The sequence below is a fragment of the Manis javanica genome, chromosome 4 (genome assembly GCF_040802235.1).
Source record: "Manis javanica isolate MJ-LG chromosome 4, MJ_LKY, whole genome shotgun sequence".
Lineage (NCBI taxonomy): Eukaryota > Metazoa > Chordata > Mammalia > Pholidota > Manidae > Manis > Manis javanica.
Window position 1 is genome coordinate 17027728 of NC_133159.1, and position 20606 is coordinate 17048333.

The window sequence follows — 20606 nt, forward strand, 5'->3', positions numbered from 1 at the left end:
AAGATTTCTCTCAAAACAGGGGGGGTGAGGTTCTAAGCCTCACCTCTGTTGATCCCCAAATTCTCACCTGATGGCCCCCCTGTGACTGTGCCTGTCTTAGGTTGTTCCTCCCTTTAGGAATCTTACCCGTCTCTGGCTAACCAGTCATCTTCCGGGGCCATACAGGGAAATGTAAAGTTGGTAAGTGAGAGAGAAGAAATATTCTTTGAAAAGGTTAGCTTTGTACTTCTTTGCAGATTTATGCCCTGTGGCTTCTATGCCCAGCATTTGTCTTGAGGTATCTTTACCACTTGGAAGAATTATGATACTCGGTAATTTCTATATGAGGCACGAATTCTACTAAAGGGTTGTAATTAGGAAGGAAGAAGAAAAACTATAGAAGTAGCAGATGGAAGAAAACATGGGAAGATTGATTATTTCTTCGACATATCTTCTTGTAGAGTAACATAAGCATGTATAGGTTTTAAACTACTAATTAAATTGCGTACACACATTAACATAATAGGAATACAGCTACATAACAAAAGCAGACCTACAATTACCAGCCATATCCAGTGAAACCAAAAAAACAGTTAGGCACCCTAGGCATTTGTGAAAACTTATCAATGATATGATGGATATTGTCTAACTGAATTTGAATAGTTTGAGAAAAATCAGACAAATTAAAACAACACATTCCTGGGAACTGTTCACATCCCATATGTTCTTTTAACAGTGGATAGTCTATAGTTGCACGATTTTGGAGCGCTGCAACTTGCACTTCTCCTAATTCTTGGTTGAGTTCCAACAGTATAGATTCAGTCAAATTTGTTGTTTTACTGTATACACAGGCCAGCTTAGATCTCCTTCTTCATTCCAATGGCAAGTCCAGGAACCAGTGGGATGAATGCAGCGACAACTGCAACAGCGCCAGGATCTTTGTTGAAGTTTTTTGATGATCATCTTCTGGAATGACTCTTCCAGAGGATGTTGATGTTGGAAGTTCTTCATATCGTATCTTAATTCGTTTTCTGGGTAGCCAAATTAGGCTTTGATCCTCTGTATAAACACAAACAAACCCTTTGCCCACACTTTGATATGACCTTTATACCATTGTGAAGAACTTACTGGAGATCACCACACAGGAACTGCTTTTTTTTTTTTTTAAGAGAAAGGAATATTATCAGAAAAATGTACTTCCATAGCTGATCATCTGACCCCCTTTAAATGATCAAAATTAAGGATATGTAAAGCATGCATAAATCATTGATTTGCAGTTAGTTTTATCCTATCAGGGAGTAATCCCCCTTTTCTTTGTATTTTTTTTGTTATCATTAATCTACAATTACATGAAGAATATTATGTTTACTAGGCTCTCCCCTATACCAGGTCCCCCCCACAAACCCCATTACAGTCACTGTCCATCAGCATAGCAAAATGTTGTAGAATCACTACTTCTCTGTGTTGTACAGCCCTCCTCTTTCTCCCACCCCCTCCCCCATTATGCATGCTAATCAATACCCCCTTTCTTCTTCCCGCCCTTATCCCTCCCTACCCACCCATCCTCCCCAGTCCCTTTCCCTTTGGTACCTGTTAGTCCATTCTTGGGTTCTGTGATTCTGCTGCTGTTTTGTTCCTTCAGTTTTTCCTTTGTTCTTATACTCCACAGATGAGTGAAATCATTTGGTATTTCTCTTTCTCCACTTGGCGTATTTCACTGAGCATAATACCCTCTAGCTCCATCCATGTTGTTGCAAATGGTAGGATTTGTTTTCTTCTTATGGCTGAATAATATTCCATTGTGTATATGTACCACATCTTCTTTATCCATTCATCTACTGATGGACACTTAGGTTGCTTCCAATTCTTGGCTTTTGTAAATAGTGCTACGATAAACATAGGGGTGCATCTGTTTTTTTCAAACTTGTGTGCTGCATTCTTAGGGTAAATTCCTAGAAGTGGAATTCCTGGGTCAAATGGTAAGTCTATTTTGAGCATTTTGAGGAACCTCCATACTGCTTTCCACAATGGTTGAACTAATTTACATTCCCACCAGCAGTGTAGGAGGGTTCCCCTTTCTCCACAATCTCGCCAACATTTGTTGTTGTTTGTCTTTTGGATGGTAGCCATCCTTACTGGTGTAAGGTGGTACCTCATTGTGGTTTTAATTTGCATTTCTCTGATAATTAGCGATGTGGAGCATCTTTTCATGTGTTTGTTGTCTCTGCCCATTTTTTAATCAGATTATTTTTTGTTGTTTTTGGAATTGAGTTGTATGAGTTCTTTTTTCTTTTTTTATTAAGGTATCATTGATGTACAATCTTATGCTCAGGTTTCACATGAGCAACATTGTGGTTACTACATTACCCCGTATTATCAAGTCCCCACCACATACCCGATTACAGTCACTGTCCATCAGCATAGTAAGATGCCATAGAGTCACTACTTATCTTCTCTGTGCTATAGTTGTATGAGTTCTTTATATATTTTAGATATTAACCCCTTATCAGATATATAATTTGCAAATATATTCTCCCATTTGGTATGTTGCTTTTTCATTTTGCTAATTGTTTTCTTTGTGGTACAGAAGCTTTTTAGTTTGATGTAGTCCCAATTGTTTATTTTTGCGTTTGTTTCCTTTTCCTGAGGACACAGATCCAGAAAAATACTACTAAGGCTGATGTCCATTATTTCCTGTGTTTTGCTTTTAAGAGTTTTATGATTTCAGGTCTTGATGCCCATTTGAGTTTATTTTTGTGTATGGTTTAAGAAAGTGGTCCAGTTTCATTCTTTTCCATGTTGTCCAGTTTTCCCAGCACAATTTATTGAAGAGACTCTTTTCTCCATTATATGTTCTTGCCGCCCTTGTTGTAGATTGACCATATAAGTGTGGGTTTATTTCAGGGCTTCATTTTTGTTCCATTGATCTATGTGTCTAGTTTGGTACCAGTGCCATACTGCTTTGATTACTATAGCTTTGTAGTATATATAGTTTGAAATCTGGTATTGTGATACTTCCATCTTTGTTGTTCTTTCTCAGGATGACAAGATCTTTGTGGTACCATATAAACTTTAGGATATTCTAATTCTGTGAAAAATACCATTTCCATTTTGATAGGGATAGTATTGAATCCCTGTAGATTGCTTTGGGTAGTATGAATGTTTTAACAATATTTTTCGAATTCATTGGGATGGTATATCTTTCCATTTATTTGTCGTCATCTTGTTTCTTTCATCAGTGTCTTACAGTTTTCAAAGTATAGGTTGTTCACTTCCCTGGTTAAATTTATTCTTAGGTATTTTATTCTTTTTGATGCAATTATAAATGGGATTGTTAATTTAGCTTGCTGCTACTTTATCATTAATGTATAGAAACAATAGATTTCTATATTTCAGTTTTGTGTTCTATAATTTTGCTGAATTCATTTATTAGTTGTAATAGTCTTTTGGTAGCATCTTTAGGGTTTGTGATGTACAGTATCATGTTGTCTGCAAATAGTGACAGTGTTACTTCTTCCTTACCAATGTGGGTACCTTTTATTTTTGTTGTCTGGTTGCTGAGGCTAGGTCTTCAAGTCCTGTGTTGAATAAAAGTGGTGAGAGTAGACATCCTTGCTTGTTCCTGATCTTAGAGGAAAAAGGAAAAGCTTTCATCTTTTCACCATTGAGTATGATGTTAGCTGTGGATTTGTCATATATGGCCTTTATTATATTGTGTTATATTCCCTCTAAACACACTTTTTTGAGAATTTTTATTATGAATGAATGTTGAATTTTGTCAAATGCTTTTCCTGTGTCTATTGAGATGACCATACGATCATTTATCATTCATTTTGTTGGTGTGGTGTATCTTGTCAATTGATTTGCAGATATTGAACCTTGCATTCATCGAGTAATTCCACTTGATCATGGTGAATGGTCCTTTTAGTATATTGTTGAATTCAGCTTGCTAATATTTTGTTGAGGATTTTTGCATCTGTGCTCATTAGGAATATTGGCCTGTAATTTTCTTTTTCTGTGGTGTCTTTGGTTTTGGTATCAGGATAATGCTAGCCTCATAGAATGAACTTGGGACAGTTTCTTCCTCTTCTATTTTTTGGAATAGCTGAGAAGGATAGGTGTAACTCTTTTTTAAATGTTTGGTGTAATTCATTTTTAAAGCCATCTGGTCCTGCACTTTTGTTTTTGGCAGTTGTTTGATTACCAGTTCAATTTTGTTACCAGTAATAGGTCTGCTTAGATTTTCTATTTCTTCTTATTCAGTCCAGGAAGATTGTATGTTGCTAGGTATTTATCTATTTCTTAAAAGGTCCAAATTATTGGCATATAATTTTCTAGTTGTCTCCTATAATCCTTTGTATTTCTGTGGTATTGGTTGTAGCTTCTCTTTCATTTCTCATTTTATTTGAAATCTCTTTTTTTCTTAATGAATCTGACTAAAGGTTTGTCAGTTTTGTTTATCTTTTTGAAGAACCAGCATTGAGTTTCATTGATCTTTTTAATTGTTTTTTAGTCTCTATTTCATTTCTTCTGTGATCTTTATTATTTCCTTCTTTCTCCTAACTTTGGGTGTTCTTTTTCTAGGTCCTTAGGTATAAGGTTAGATTGTTTACTTGGTACTTTTCTTGCTTCTTGAGGTAGGCCTGTATCTCCATAAACTCCCCTCTTAGACCTCCTTTTGCTGCCTCTCAATGATTTTGAACCATTTTATTTCCATTTTCATTTGTCTCCAGGTATTTTTTAATTTCCTCTTTGCATTCTTCATTGACCCACTGGTTGTTTAGTAGCATATTGTTTAGCCTCCATGTGTTTGTTGTTTCTGCCAGTTTTTTCTTTGTAATTAATTTCTAGAGATTCTTACTATTGTGGGTCTTTTTTATTGAGTAGAGTTCTCTACATATGTTGATCACCAAATTTTAAATTCTAATATTCAATTTATCTATTTTTTTCCCCCCTTTGGTCCCTGTTAATTCTGGTGTTGTACCCAAGAAACCACTGCCTAATCCAATGTCATGAAGATTTATTTCCATTTTCTTCTACGAGTTTTATAGTTTAAGCTCTTTAGGTCCATGATATTTTGGGGTTAGTTTTTGTATATGGTATGAGGTAGGGGTTCAACTTCATTCTTTTGTATATGGATGTCCTCTTGTCCCAACAGTTTGTTGAATACTCTTCTCTTTTCCCTTTAAATGGTTGACACTGTTGTTAATTGGCCATAAATGTAAGGGCTTATTTCTGGACTCTCAATTCTATCCCATTGATCTATACTTCTGTTTTTATGCCAGTACCACATAGTCCTAATTACTGTAGCTTTGCACTAAGTGTTGAAATTGGGTTTTCCAACTTTGTACTGCCTTTCAAGACTGTTTTCGATATTCTCTATCTTACATTTCCAAATGAATTTTAGGATCAGGTTATTGATTTCTGTGAAAAAGGCAGCTGAGATTCTGATTGGGATTGCATTGCGTCTGTAGATCAATTTGGAACATACTATAAGATTTCTTTGTAATTCTCCTGTGTTTTAATTCCTGTTATCCTGTCTTTCCATTGTGTTTAGAAATGATACTCTCAAAAGAAAATGGGTTATGTATTTATTTTGAGGAGCAGCTAGGAAGCAGGGAACTGGAAGCTGACCTGTTGATAGCCAGGGGACCAGGGGAGACAGACCTCAAGGGATGGAGTAGCCAATAAAGGAATAAAAAACAAGTTGAGCCCAGTGTAGACAGGACTTTCTTCAAGAATTCTGATGTGTATGCAGGGGATATATGTAATTTGGCATTCACCTGTTCTATCTGAAAATACCAGGTATTTGGAAATTTAATCTGGCAGTTGTACCCTTTAAAGTAGGTTTAAAAGAAGAAATGCTAAAACAAAAAAGACAGGAGCTTTTAGGTGATTGGGAAGTGAGTGAATCAGTCATTACAGCAAGGGTGTGGAAGAGAAGGGAGAATCTGTAGAGATGTAAATTTGAGAGTCATGTAGTATAAAAGTAAGAATAAGTGGGACATTTTTATGTCCTTCAGAGTTCTACAACTCTGAAGTCTGAGGATTTTACTTAGGGTGAGAGATTCCCAATTCTCTGTGTTCAGAGTATCTAATTCCTTTTCTCAGAGGAATAGTTTTTATTTTTTAGAGTTTATATGATGCTTCAAGATCATTTTTAAACTTTCTATTAAGTAGAGAAACCCTTTTTTACGAAATAAAGTTTTATGCAAAACCCCTTGCCTCTGAATTAACATTTAAAATTATAACATTTATTTTGTCCATCTTTGAGAAAATGAGACTATTTTGATAGAGCAAAATTGGAGAGTGGAGGCCAAGTATAATAGTTACAGTCTTGTTTCAGCCTCAGAATCTTAATTTTATTTTTGTATTTTGCTTATGCAGTATTTAAAACATCCCAGTTGCTGATTGATAAGTAGTGGGAAAGGTTGTTTCAGTTGTGTGTTTTTTAGCTTGCCTCACCATCTCATGACACTCCCTCAATTGAATCAAGATGACAGAAGATATTTCGCTCTTAGGTTTACCCAAATTGAGTTACCCAAGCAGTACGAGCTCACAGGTCTCTAAAGGGTTAAAGTTTGAGTCTATATTTACTTCTTTTAAAAACATGTCAAAAATTAATAAATCCCTAAGAATCCCAAGGTTTGTGGAACACGGAGGGTTTTTTTTGTGGTTGTTTTTTAAAAAATACTATCTTTAGATCTTGCTCCTCCTACTGCTAGATATTTTTCTAATCTCTTTTTTCTTGAAAACTAAAAACTCTCTAGACCAACTTCAAGTGTATTCCTTGTTAGTATTTACTACTTCATCAAACCATTGGATTAAAAAATGTTAGGAAGGTAGTTTTTGCTGCAAAACTTCTCAGTACCTTTAATGTGTACTGTGATTTCCTATAGGGGCCTATAAAGAAGGCAGTGTTTCCCAAACTTATTCTTGGATTCCTTTTTCCTTCAAAGGGCATAGTGTCTTAGGGAACATCCTTTAGGAAAAGTTGCGCTACTACAGTAGAAAGGATCTTACATTGTTTGTGTTTGTCTCAGAATTTGCACATTTCCCAGTTCCATGGTAGACACCTGTCAAGTGGTTATTGATCGAATGAGCAGGATTGATGGGCAGGGTATTAAAGGGCTTAATTGTTGGGTTAGGGAGGGGTCAACATTGTTAAGGGGTAAACTGAGAAAGGAAACTGTATACTATACACATACGTTATGTTTTCTGACCCCTCTCCCTCTGAAACTTTTTTCCCCTCCTTGCTGCTTTCTTACCCATTGTCCTGAAGTCTGTTCCTGTAGTTTATCTCAGTCAAGTAGGATGTAGTGTCTACATTCCTGGATATTGTGAAGTCCTTAAGATATGGTCCCCTGATCAGGATCTTTTGTTTGCATCTAGAGTTTGAGTTGATTAAGGTCAGAGAGACTCTGATTCATAATGTTCTCTATTGTGCCACTCAGTGTTCAGCATTTGATACATGACTACAATTATTCGTGTGTTAAATAAGATTTTTAGAGCATGGATCAGACTATTCAATTTACCCTTTATTTTTATTTCCATTTTCTAACATAATCCCTGTTACTGGCCTAGCCATTATTCTCCCATCCCCCAGATCTGGGGTCATGTCACTAAAAAATATGTGTGTGTGTCAGTAAAAGCAGCCATCCATCTGGATCTATGTCAGAGATTCTTTGAAGGTTAAAATAGATTATATTCACTATAACCCACAGGGCTATTCATTTCAGAAATCTAATTCATGTATATGTGGAAACCATGTTGTCTTTGCTCTGTTTTCACATCTAATAGATTATTTTTATTTCACTCTGTTTTTTCATTGAATCTGAAATAGCTGTTTTTTTGTGGCTTCCTGGAATCTTTATTAGGGTGAGGGTCACAATGATAATTTGACAGTGTTCCAAGGTTGATGACTGTTTGTAATATACTACACACTAGTACATTTCAACAAACATTCCTATCCTAGGTTGTCTTAGCCCCAATACTGGATTCATTAAGACTGCTTCCTCTTTCTACTTATTAACTTGATTCTTTATAGCCAGTGTATAAATTAGTAGTAAGACCTGTAGCCTCCATTTCTTTATCACTTATGCCTTAATTTGTTGTCACAGGATTCTTTGCACTCATCATTCATCTCCTTAAGTCACCTTATTTTTTAAGCAAATGGACCTTTTCATAGTTTCAATTTGACTGCTTCCGTTTGGAGTTTATATTCCTCATCCCCCATTTGGTTTCTGGAATTCTTTTGCTGTTTTCCCATGGAGTAGTAGTTAGGAAGTATGTACTTGACATTACACTGGCATTGTTAATTCTAGTTAACTATATATATATTTTTTTAATTAAGGTATCATTAATATACAGTCTTAGGAAGGTTTCACATGAGCAACATTGTAGTTTCAACATTCACCCATATTATCAAGTCCCCCACCCATCCCCTTGCAATCACTTGTCTATCAGCGTAGTAAGATGCTATAGAGTCATTACTTGTCTTCATGCTATGCTGCCTTCCCTATGACCTACCTATATTGTATATGCTCATTATAATGGTCCTTAATCCCCTTTTCCCTCCCTCTCCACTCAGCCATTCCCAACCCCTTTCCTTTGGTAACCGCTAGTCCCTTCTTGGAGTCTGTGAGTCTGCTGCTGTTTTGTTTCTGCAGTTTTGCTTTGTTGTTATGCTCCACAGATGAGTTAAATCATTTGATACTTGTCTTTCTCCGCCTGGCTTGTTTCACTGAGCATAATACCCTCTAGCTTCATCCATGTTATTGGAAATGGTAGGATTTGTTTTCTTCTTATGGCTGTTTAATATTCCTTTGTGTATATGTAGCACATCTTCTTTATCCATTCATCTACTGGTGGACACTTAGGTTGCTTCCATATCTTGGCTGTTGTAAATAGTGCTGCGATAAACATAGGGGTACATATGTCTTTTTGAATCAGGGATCTTGTTTTCTTTGGGTAAATTCCTAGGAGTGGAATTTGTGGGTCAAACAGTATTTCTATTTTTAGTTTTTTGAGAAACCTCCATACTGCTTTCCACAATGGTTGAGCTAATATACATTCCCACCAACAGTGTAGGAAGGTTCCCCCTTCCTCCACATCCTCACCAGCATTTCTTGTTCCTTGTCTTTTGGATGTTGGCCATTCTATCCTAACTGGTGTGAGGTGATCTCTCATTGTGATTTTAATTTGCATTTCCCTGATGATTAGCGATGTGGAGCATCTTTTCATGTGCTTGTTGGGCATCTGAATTTCTTCTTTGGAGAAGTGTCTTCATATCCCCTGCCCATTTTTTAATGTGGTTGTTTTTTGGGTGTTGAGGCATGTGAGCTCTTTATATGTTTTTAGATGTTAACCCCTTATTTGATTAGTTGTTTACAAATATATTCTCCCATACTGTAGGATGCCTTTTTGTTCTGCTCATGGTGTCCTTCGCTATACAGAAGCTTTTTAGTTTGATGTAGTCCCGTTTGTTCATAAATCTTGCTTCTGTTTCCCTTGCCTGAGGAGATGCGTTCAAGAAAAAGTTGCTCATGTTTATATTCAAGACATTTTTGCTTATGTTTTCTTCTATGAGTTTTATGGTTTCATAAGTTACATTCAGGTCTTTGATCCATTTCAAGTTTACTTTTGTGTATGGAGTTAGACAATAATCCAGTTTGCTTCTCTTACATGTAACTGTCCAGTTTTGCCAACACCAGTTGCTGGAGAGGCTGTCATTTCCCCATTGGATATCCGTGGCTCCTTTATCATATATTAATTGGCCATATATATGTGAGTTTATATCTGGGCTCTCTGTTCTGTTCTATTGATCTATGGGTCTATTATAATAGTACCAAATTGTTTTGATTACTGTGGCTTTGTAGTAGAGCTTAAAGTTAGGGAGCATGATACCCCCCACTTTCTTCTTCCTCTCAGGATTGCTTTGGCTATTCAGGGTCTTTTGTGGTCCCATATAAGTTTTAGAACTATTTGTTCTGGTTTGTTGAAGAATGTTCTGGTATTTTGATAGGGATTGCATTGAATCTGTAGATAGCTTTAGGCAGGATGGCCATTTTGACAATATTAATTCTTCCTATCTATGGGCACGGGATGTATTTCCATTTATTGGTGTCTTCTTTAATTTCTCTCAAGAGTGTCTTGTAGTTTTCAGGGTATAGGTCTTTCACCTCCTTGGTTAGTTTTATTCGTAGGTATTTTATTCTTTTTGATGCAATTATAAATGGAGTTGTTTTCCTGATTTCTCTTTCTACTAGTTCATCATTAGTGTACAGGAATGCAACAAATTTCTGTGTATTAATTTTGTATCCTGCATCTAGTTAACTATGTTTTTGCCTGAGGGGTATTTTAGTCTTTTGTTGACACTTCCAGTATGTAAACATGATATATACATGTATATGCATATATACACACACATTAAAAACATTTTTTTTAGAGCTGAGCTTCAGAGTCATTGATCTGAATGAATGTCAGTACTGTGATGTAAAATCTATAGACTGGGCTAAATCAGAACTGACACAAGACTGTTTCATGAGAGTTGCTTTTTTTAATTGAAGTGTCATTAATATTTCATGAGAGATTATGTTTTTAATAGTTACCTATTATGAGCTAGCTTGTTCCTTCTTTCCTTTAAAATTTGAAGTTAAAAAGCAATTCACATTCACTGATGGTTCCAAATGTTCACTGTATTTAGCTTTCACTGGTATAATCTCCATATAGGTAGAGTACAGAGAGATGGATGAAAGCTTGGCCAACCTCTCAGAAGATGAGTATTATTCAGAAGAAGAAAGAAATGCTAAAGCAGAGAAGGAAAAGAAGCTTCCTCCACCACCCCCTCAAGCCCCACCTGAGGAAGAAAATGAGAGTGAGCCTGAGGAACCATCTGGTGAGTTGTAATAACTAGCCACAGTTTTATTTTATCTTGGAAATAATAACAAATGGATTTATTTCTACTCTGCAATGTTATTATTTTTATCTTTGGTTTATACTCTGATATTGGCCATGTGTGTCTAGTGTGTGTGTGTATGCATATACGTGTATGTGCATACATACGTGCCTAGTAATACTGATACTCTTCGTGTATGTGTATATAGGAGGAAAGTAAAGAGTTGGGGTGAAAAAATAGTGGCAATATAAGTTAGTTGGAAAGCTGGAAAAAGTAAACAATTAGAGAAAACACACAAAGCCGGATCCAAAGGCCCAAACGTCTCAGTGATGATTCAGATTCAGAAGTTAGAGAGAGAATGGTTCAGGAATTAATTCTGGCTGAATTATGCATTTACCACATGGTTAGATACTATCTGATAAAACCTTAGCAGTGTAGTACAGTTTTGAGAAGGGTCTTTTCCTGGTGAACAAATGTAAAATTATATGACAAATGTACTATAAAAAAACAAATGTAAATTATATTTTCTTCAAAAAGAAAAGGCCTAAGAGCCTGTATTGTATAGTTTTTGAGTCCTCCAGTCAAAGAAGTGATATAAGAAAAAGCTATGAAGAGATTCTAAGCTCCCGCAATGTTTCTTATGACAGAAAGAGTACCAGAATCTATAGTACTGGTTTCAGAGTTTCCTACATCTTTAAATTCTCACTAACATCCCCTCAGCCTGAATCTTAATGAGGATGCCAAGACCAATGAGAGATACCCTTCCATTTGGAGAGGTGAAACAAAAGTGGAATCTTAATTTATCCTCTGTCTTTAATGGCATTTCATTAATTCTTCTTGACTCTAAGTTTTTACTAAGTTTTCCCCCTTAAAATACTTTTTATATTTCCATAACTCCAGGCCCATTCACCTCACCAGTTCTTTGATTCCTTCACCTTTTAAAAACAAAATGCTTGTTTCAGTGCCATCTGCTATATCTTGTATGACTTTCATAGGTACCTGGATTAAGACGTATCTCATCTAAGATGTTTTATCTTTTGTTTTAACTTCTTTTATGTTTTAAGGTTTTTGTTGTCTATGATCTTATATGAATCACCAGATGTTATTTTATTTTTTAAAAAAGGGTTAGTACTGATGTATCACTTGAGGATTACAAGTCAGATATTAATTTAAACCTAGATTTAGAACAGATTCTGACTAAAACTCTCAAAAATAAAAATTCATAATTTTACAGTATTTACAATAAAATGTAATAAAAGAATGCATTTTGAGAACATTTATAGGAAGATAGATTCTGGATTCAGTTCATGTAAAATATTAGGGGTTTTCTAAGAATGGTTTTCCCAAAACTTTCTTAAAATGGCTTCTTAGACAACTCCCCATTGGGAGCAGCCTATTAACTTTGGGACTAAGTCCCTGAGGCAGATGTAGCCTTCTCTGTACTGCAGCAGCAACACCTCCTCTCTTGTGATTTTCCCCCTCCTCTTTCTAGTCTTTTACATTTCGTTTTCTTCCCTTCTTTCTGTCCTTACCTTCAGCTCTTTCCTTGACTCTCTACTCCTTTCTTCTATATTCTTTGACTCTTGCCTTTCTTTTCTACTTTGCTGTAGACTTGTTAATGGTAATGAGATACATGGAGATGATCCTCTTGGTAGCTGTCACAGCTCAAGACACTGCTGATCTCTTAGTTCAGGGGCTCTAAGTATTATTCAGTAGGTCTGGTATCTCAGATGCTGCCTCACCCTCCTTTTTGTGTGGTTGTCAGTGTCTCCAGTACATAACTAACTGATTTACCATAGGTACCAAGTTGATAAAAGTTTACTCTGTCCTTTGAAAATTTTAAACCAGGTATTTAGTTTTAGTAGGTTTTTTTTGTTTGTGGTGTGTGTGAATGTGAGTGAAAGAGGTTTTTTATTTTTATTTTTTTGTTTTCTTTTTCCATAAATGTCAGACACTTTTCACACACTAAGTAAATATTTTAGCAAAGGTATTTAGGATTTGGGAAACTGTCTTTATTCTATTATGTTCTAGTTAATTTTAATTCAGTGATTTAGTTTACATAAGTTTTCCTAGTAGTTTTGGGAAAAGTTAAAGTTTTGTTTCTTAAGTTCAGGATATCTTCTGTGCTCAGAGATGCGTTGGTAACAGCCCAAACTTGCCAATAGATTATTTGTAGTTATAAAAATAAATTTTTCCCTTAAAAATATTAAATCCAAGGTGAATTGGGGAAGTGCTTTCTCCGAAGAAGTAGTGGCAACTTACTGACCTATTTAATTTAGAAATAGATTAGGCCCTGATGGCAAATCATAAAATATTATCAGGTAAGTTCAAGTATTTAGAAACTATCCAGGGTTTCCAAATCTCTTATCTTATCAAAACCAGTTCTTTCACTTGAATTTTGTTCAAAAATTGAATGGAACTTTGCCATATGGTATCTTAAAATCTTGAGAGAACATGTAGCTTTTTCAAATCTTTTCTTCATCTCAGTCATCTTTGGTAATAAATAGAAATCAGTGTGCTCTCTTAAAATACCTAAGTCAGGCTTGAATACATTTATTTTTACCAGCATTTAAATTTGTGTAGAGAATTTTGCTTTGTTTTCTACAGTATTACTTTTAAAAATAAGATACTTTGTTAATTATGAAAATGCAAGGTATCCTAAAGTCAGTGGGTCAAATGATACAACTGAAGAAGATTCCTGTAGAAGACTTCTGAGCATGGGCCTGAAAGGAAGGTCAGAGCCTTGGTCACCAGGCTAAGGAATTTGGACCCAGAGTCCTTTAAACCCTGGAAGGATCTGATCAGGGGTGGCACTGAGGTATTTTGAGTGAGGGGAATTGTACCAAATACGTTTTGGAAAAATAATCTGATATGCTATAAAAGGGTGAACTAAAGGACCAAAGAGACTGGGATCGGAGTGCTTTCTGTGGGTGATCTAAAGGAATAAAGGGATGTAGACCATTTTGATAATCGAGTTTAGTGGATTTTGGAAAAGTGTTCTCAGTATTAAAGTTGAATTTTTATGGAAACGAGAATTTTGGTTTGATTTGTTCAGATTTATGTAATTGTGAAGTTCTCTGTTCTGGCTTGTGACATGTAGTCCTGTGGTTGTTAAATGGGTAAACGATATATTTTTCATACTGTAAGTATTGCTGTTTATATTTAAAATCTAATTTGTTCAACATTTCCATGTATTTTTATACTTCTTATATATAATATATTTGTTTTGACAAATATATTTGAATGTATATTTGTTTTAACAAATGATAGTTTTACTTGGTTTCCTAGTACCTTTTCTGTCAAGATAAAAGGGCTTTTTTGGGTCATGGGAACTGAATCAGAGCAGGTTGTCTTTGGAATTGTTGGGTACTTAGTGTTAGATAATAGTGGAGCATCTATAAATACAGTAGAATCTCTGTTGTTGAACTTTACTAGTTTAGCATAATTGCCCCTCTTTTAAAGCAGCCTTTTGTTGGAGAAATGCTTTTTTCGTTTCTTGGCTCAGTTGTTACTCTGTGTTCCTTCGATTATTACTCAGTGAGGTTTTACTATATTAACCAATTTGCTAGCACTTAGCTTTTTTATTTTCATACAAAAACATGATTCTTTTTTTTCCTCCACTGCCTCTTAGTTGACATTTTCTAGAAAAATCTCATTAGTAGTTCCTGGATTTAAATTTTCTAATGGATAACTGTTAGCAGTAACTTGCTTATATATAGCTTAAGACTTTTATGGAAACTTAATCTAAAATAAATAAAATTTGAAATGAGCTATTAAGATGTCTTTCTCAAGACTTCTTAAAGTTAATGGATTTCTCAGTGGGGACATCAGAAGTATGTTAAAACACACACACACGTATATATAAAAGCATGTGCATGTATCTGTATTTGTACCATTTTTCCAGGCTCAATGATGTACTAATACTCTGTAATGAAGCTCAAGGGCTTCCATTAAACCTGTGGTTAACTCTTCAGATTGATTTTGTTACATATGGATAGTTGATCAGTGACAGCTGTATTATAATCTATTTTGTTGAATGACTGTGGAAAGAATAACTTTTATTTCCTTACTAATATTCCCTTAGGAATATGTTAGGATTCTTATAAACAAAGGAAATATCTGTTCTCTTCTCATTTGTGCTTGCTAATTTGGGTGTTTGTGATGTATGTGTTTTAAAGAGATGTAGGCTGTTAAAACATTATAAAAATCATTGATGTAAGAGATTAGTATGACAAAAAAAATTTTGTAGTTTTAATAATTTGGGGGCCCTGTTTATATAATAGTCATTGTAGGTATGCAAGAGATGCAGCCTGAATTAGTAAAAGTACTAAAATATAGAAAACATACAAAATCTATGTGTATGAATAGCTTAAAGAATTTAAGCTTAAAATTCAATGAAATTTGATCACAAATACTGTTATAATGAAAATATGTGTGACTAAAAATTGGAGACCAAAAATTTGATGAGTTGCTTATTTAGGATAGCAGAAATCAAAAAGGCAAAATCTTTTGGACTGTCCTTTAGAACTTGATATAACAGAATTTGACAGAGAAGAGTTGAAGGTGGATTTCCTAACTTTAAAAGAAAAAATTAGTTGTCTGATATTTGTAGAGTGGTCCTTACATTATCGTAGTTCTTTGTTCATAAGGTGTACTGATCTGTGAGGCAGTTACACTTATTGCAGTCAGTAACAGCGCTTGATCGGCAACATGGATAGTTATGGTCAGAGTTCAGGTGAATAATTTTGTTTTTTATCATGCTGTAACTATTCCCAAGTGGTTCATCCCCGGCTTTCTTTCTGATTTCTCTCTCAATCCGTGCAAGTACAGTCAGCAGGAGTAGCTTTCAGTTTTGGTGAGATATGACCCAGATTACCTCTACAGGAAAGATTATAGAATGCTATCACACCCCTATACCCAGATGATCTTTTGTAGATTTACTAGAAGTTGCTGGGAAATTCATTCCTGACAGTAGTTTATTTTGCCATTTAGGCCTGCTAGTGTCAAATAAGTACCTGAAATCATTTGAGTTCTCCTTATATGAAGTATGATGCATACATTTAGAAAACAGACCAAGGATTAATTTTTTTGCCTTTTTTTTTTTTTTTAAGTGTTCTGATTTGGAACCATGCTTCAGAATAACTTACTGGAGGGCTGAGAAAAAAATGTCGCAGGCAGAAAAGGTAATCTAGATCAATGCAACAAATTTTTATATTTTGAGAAATAACTAAAAATGAACCAAGACCTACATGACTATAAAACACATGGTCCCCACTCTTAGATTAGAAAGCCTAATATGGACACAAATGTATACGTAAGTGTATAATAAGCAGAATATTCTTAAATACTTGTTCCAGTAAACAGAAATTGGGAGGAACTTAGAGGCAGAGAGGATGGGATGAGGAACTAAGTCTTCCCAAATCCTGGCTTATGGGAAGAGTTAAAAAAAAAAAAATTCGTAGTGTGGAGAGGAAAACAAAATAGAGACATTTTCTATACAAAATAAGATTCCTCTAAACATGGCAGTTCCTCATTCCCTTTATCCTATATACATTAATTATAAAACCACAGTTCTTTGCCTCAGGTATGGTGCTGAATTCTGAGGGTTCAAAGCTGAAGACTAGGTCCTCTTACAAAGAATTCACAATCCAGTTTAGAGTAACAGATATTAATAATTGGCTATAATGCAGAAACAATACAATAAAAATATATTCAAAGTATGGTGAGAACCCAAAGGTTGTTTTTATAATGATTACCCCGAGTCATATTTTGGGATGAAGGAACGAAGTTGGGCTTTTAATGAAATAATTTGAGATCTTTGATTTTGAACTCTTACTGCTTTTGGCTAATACGAACCATTGAATCAGATGCTACCAATTTATGTTCTGTCTTTGAGACATTGAACTGCCTTAATGAACAATTAAATTTCATTGATTATTTTTATTAAAGCAAAATAATAATTTGCTTAGCTGAGCAACTTTATAATTTACATTAATTCTTCTTGCTATCATCCTTTATCTGGTCTGATCATGGTATAATAGAAGTGGTTATTTTGTTCTAGCAGGATTTTTCATCTGCAAAATGGGGCTAGATGTGAGGATCATATGAGAAAATATAAGTTCCATCTTTGTGTATAAACATCTTGATTTATGAAACACAGAATTGATGGTTTTTATTTAAGAAAAAAATATCAGGTTCAATTACAGACTAGGTCATCAAACATACTGTGTCACTTTTGGAAACCAGAAAGTGTTTGTGGTAGTTCATTTTCAGTAACATGTCTCAAGATAGATCATTCTTTAAGTTTTTATATGTTAAATATAGGAGGAATGGCATGTCTTGGTGCTTTCTGATACAGACTTTTTGTCCTTGGAGAATAACATCCTCCAAATCCATGTATCAACTATTGGGAATAAAATAATTGTTAACATTTTGCTATATTTGCTGATCAGAGATATTTAACATTTGAAGATAGGGTTGTGTTTTTGCTGCTTTCAATATTTGAGGATAGTAGAAGAGCATACATAATTAGTTAATGCCTAAGAAATTGTATCTTCTTCATTGTAGTACAGACTCAAATCATATTTAAGATGGAAAGAGTCTATCATAGTCTGGGAAGAGGTGGATAACTAGAGATCTAAGAAACTGTTAACTTGAGCAGGAAAAAAAGGATTCTCTTGTTGGGAAATTCATTTATGGTTATCAGTTGTGAAGTTATGATGGTTCTTTATACCATTATAAGTTATAGCAGGTCCAGAATAAAATTCAGTATTGGCTTTTTAAACAATTAGGAAATAACTAGAATATTTATAGGATTTAAATAACTGGAATAATTAGAAAAGTAAGCTTTGTTGTTAACTATTCAAACTCATCTTAAGCTTGGTATTTGAGCAAAATAACAGTATCTGAAGACTTGCTTTGGAAAGTGATCCACAAATCAAGACTTTGCAACAAGATAAATAAGGAAAATTCCTACTGTGGAATGTAGAGGTAAATAGCACATGAAAAAATCATTTCTTTCTATTGGCTTCTAAAAGCTTTGCCTTCCTCTGGAGCTGGTAGGGCTTTTACTTTTGAATGGGATCCCTGCTACTGAGCTTTCACTTCTGCCCCAGTGTTAAATCTTTAGGCCCAAATCAGCAGTGCTGTGCTGCTAACTGCTCCTCCAGTGGTGCAATGCCAGGCAGGTTCCATCTCAGGCAGCACCATTTTCCTGCTTTTTAGACTTCAGTTAAGAAGGCTGTCTATTTTTGTTCAGTGTTTTGAAAGACAGTGAAACCCTAGGATTTCTGCTTCCATACATTTCATAATGGATGATTTTGTTGGAGAGTATTAACCAGGGTTAGCTATGTTAAAATTCTCTAATGTGCCTCAAAGGAGCCCAAGGCTTTTCTAATTCAGGCTAGTTTAATCTACCTCTGTGAGCCCAGTTTACTTTCCTTTGCATTTCTTCAAACTGCTGTAGATTATTTATTTTTCTGCTAAGAATCAGTAAAAAAAATTAGCAGGAAAGAGATGCTTCAAGGATGGTATACTCGAAGGTTTTTTTAAAGCCACCTCTCTACAGAGGACAGGAAGGCAGCACCAGATGTTGATGGATGATCACCAAGTTACCACCTTTCTCTCTCTCTTTCTTAACTTTTTTTTTGATAATTTGTCTAAGGTGACCAGTTCCTCTTTGAAACTGCAGTTTATGAGATTAATCATGTATTTATAAGACTTCAAACACTCTTAAGTTTGTTATTACCTCCATGCTGTTTTAAAGTCTTCTATACCTGTTATACCTGGTGAGTAGAATTTCCAACCATCCTTAGAGTATTTCCATTTAATTTTATTAGACTGTCCCCCAAGTTTCCCACTGGTCATTACTATCATGAACTTAAAAATTTGGAGTCATCTTGAAAGTCCCTTATCCTTTTATCAAGTCTGTTGTAAAGTCATGTATTTTCTTGTGCATGGCCTCTTTGATTAGTTATGCCTTATGCAGTTTTCACTGTCACTTTTTTATTCTAATGATTTCACTTCACATCTAAGCTATTTCAGCAGCCCTTTGACTGGATCTCCTTTATTTAGGTAATCTTCTCCCTCCAATCCATCTGCTATAAAGTGACCAGGTTAGTTTAACTAAAATATCACTTGTTTTGCTGCTTTCCTGCCAAGGATCATACAGTCTCTACCATTACTACTAAGATCAAGTGCAGGCCTTGGCACATTTTCTCTATCCTGCTTGATCTCCTGCTGCTTTTTGAGACCATCTTCTCATTTAAGCAGGGTACAGTGTGGTTCTCTACACATACTGTATCTGTGCTTTTCTCCTTGCTGTCATGAATGTTCTGGACCATGCTGCTGGTTTTATTACCTCCCAGTATAACCAAATCTAGATTTGTGCAGAAAAGCCTCCCTAATGCCCCAAGTCTGTGTTGGCTTCTTATTTCTATTAAAAAAAAAAAAGTTTTTTCTAGATACTTTTCATCTCTCCCCAATTAGATTATAAACACTTTGAAAATAGGGATCAATCTGTTCTACTTTTTATTTATGCTTAGCAGTTTAGGGATGAGTATTCAGTAAACATTGAATTATTGATGCTATTAAAATAGAAACTCAGCTAGTATGTTAATACAGTGCATTCAAAGATGGTTTTAACTTGAGATGTTTTTTTCCTTTACCAATTTGTCAGGCTCGGTTAAAATCAATAGTTTGGCAGTCACCTTTGTTCTGTAAATTTGGTAAAGTTTTGATTTAAGGCATTTTGATAAGTTAACTTTGTTTAGAAATCATTGCTTCCTAAAAGATTTAGTAGTTTCTCAAATTGTTTATAAAAGTCATCAATTCTAATGTGATTCCAAGAAACTAGTCAAAATATGAATCTGTTGGTCATTTTTTTCCTAGGAACAACAAATCAGTGGTCTTCACCTCCATGGTCACCAGATAAAAGTATTTGAAAGTCATTGTAGACTGTAGACTTCCTTTTAAGATGTTGGAAGAACGGTTCCTTAGTTTGAATCAAGAGAAGAAAACATCAAGTAGTGTGACTGTAACTAAAGTACTTCAGTGTTCAAGATAACAGATGTGCAGGTTTCTTAGAGAACCCTGAAAGCCTATTATGTAAGATAAAGCAAAAAGATTTATTTTCAGTTTGGAGATTATATGCACAAATAACCCATGTAATGGTTCTTCTCTACTTCAAACTTAAGGATTTTATGTGTGTTGGTGGGGATGAAAACAAAAGAAAGTCTCCTGCACAGTAGTACCAAAATCAAGGTGATCTTAAAAAGTTGCTTTTGTATATTTACATTTTCTGTTTTGAATTTGAGCTCAGGGAAGAGAATAACTATAGTCTGCTGCTGTCCCATGGCTTTGTGCCCCTGCCAAAAGCAGGATCTTGGGCTGGAAAGACTTAAAGAGCAAATAAATATGACACTATGTGTTCTAATCAGAGACATTACCTGGGTATAAAGGTAGCTGCAAGCATTTGTGTGTGTGCTCTTGTTAAGAAAATGATGGAAGAATTGGTCTAGAATATTACTAACAAGGATAGTTAGTAAGCTGTTTTCAGCTATCTTTGTAATCACCCTCAAAATGGTCATGAGTATATTATGATTAGAAAGAAAATAGCAACCTCCTCTTTACTTCCAAACATGTTATAAACCTTCCTCAAGTCAAAAGATACAGTTCTTGTTTGTTATGCTTCAGAAGATTGGAGACTGATGAGAATTAGACTTGAGATGGA

The 20606-nt window shown here is 35.0% G+C and overlaps 1 protein-coding gene across 2 annotated transcripts in view; it reads left to right on the forward strand.

Annotated features, from left to right (window-relative positions):
- The window catches only part of KDM1A (lysine demethylase 1A), a 60425-nt gene that overhangs the window by 4206 nt on the left and 35613 nt on the right, over positions 1-20606 (forward strand). For both annotated transcript variants that reach the window (XM_037017978.2, XM_037017980.2), the window contains exon 2: positions 10711-10876. In XM_037017978.2, coding sequence (XP_036873873.1) covers positions 10711-10876 — 166 coding nt within the window. The remainder of the gene's footprint in view (positions 1-10710; positions 10877-20606) is intronic.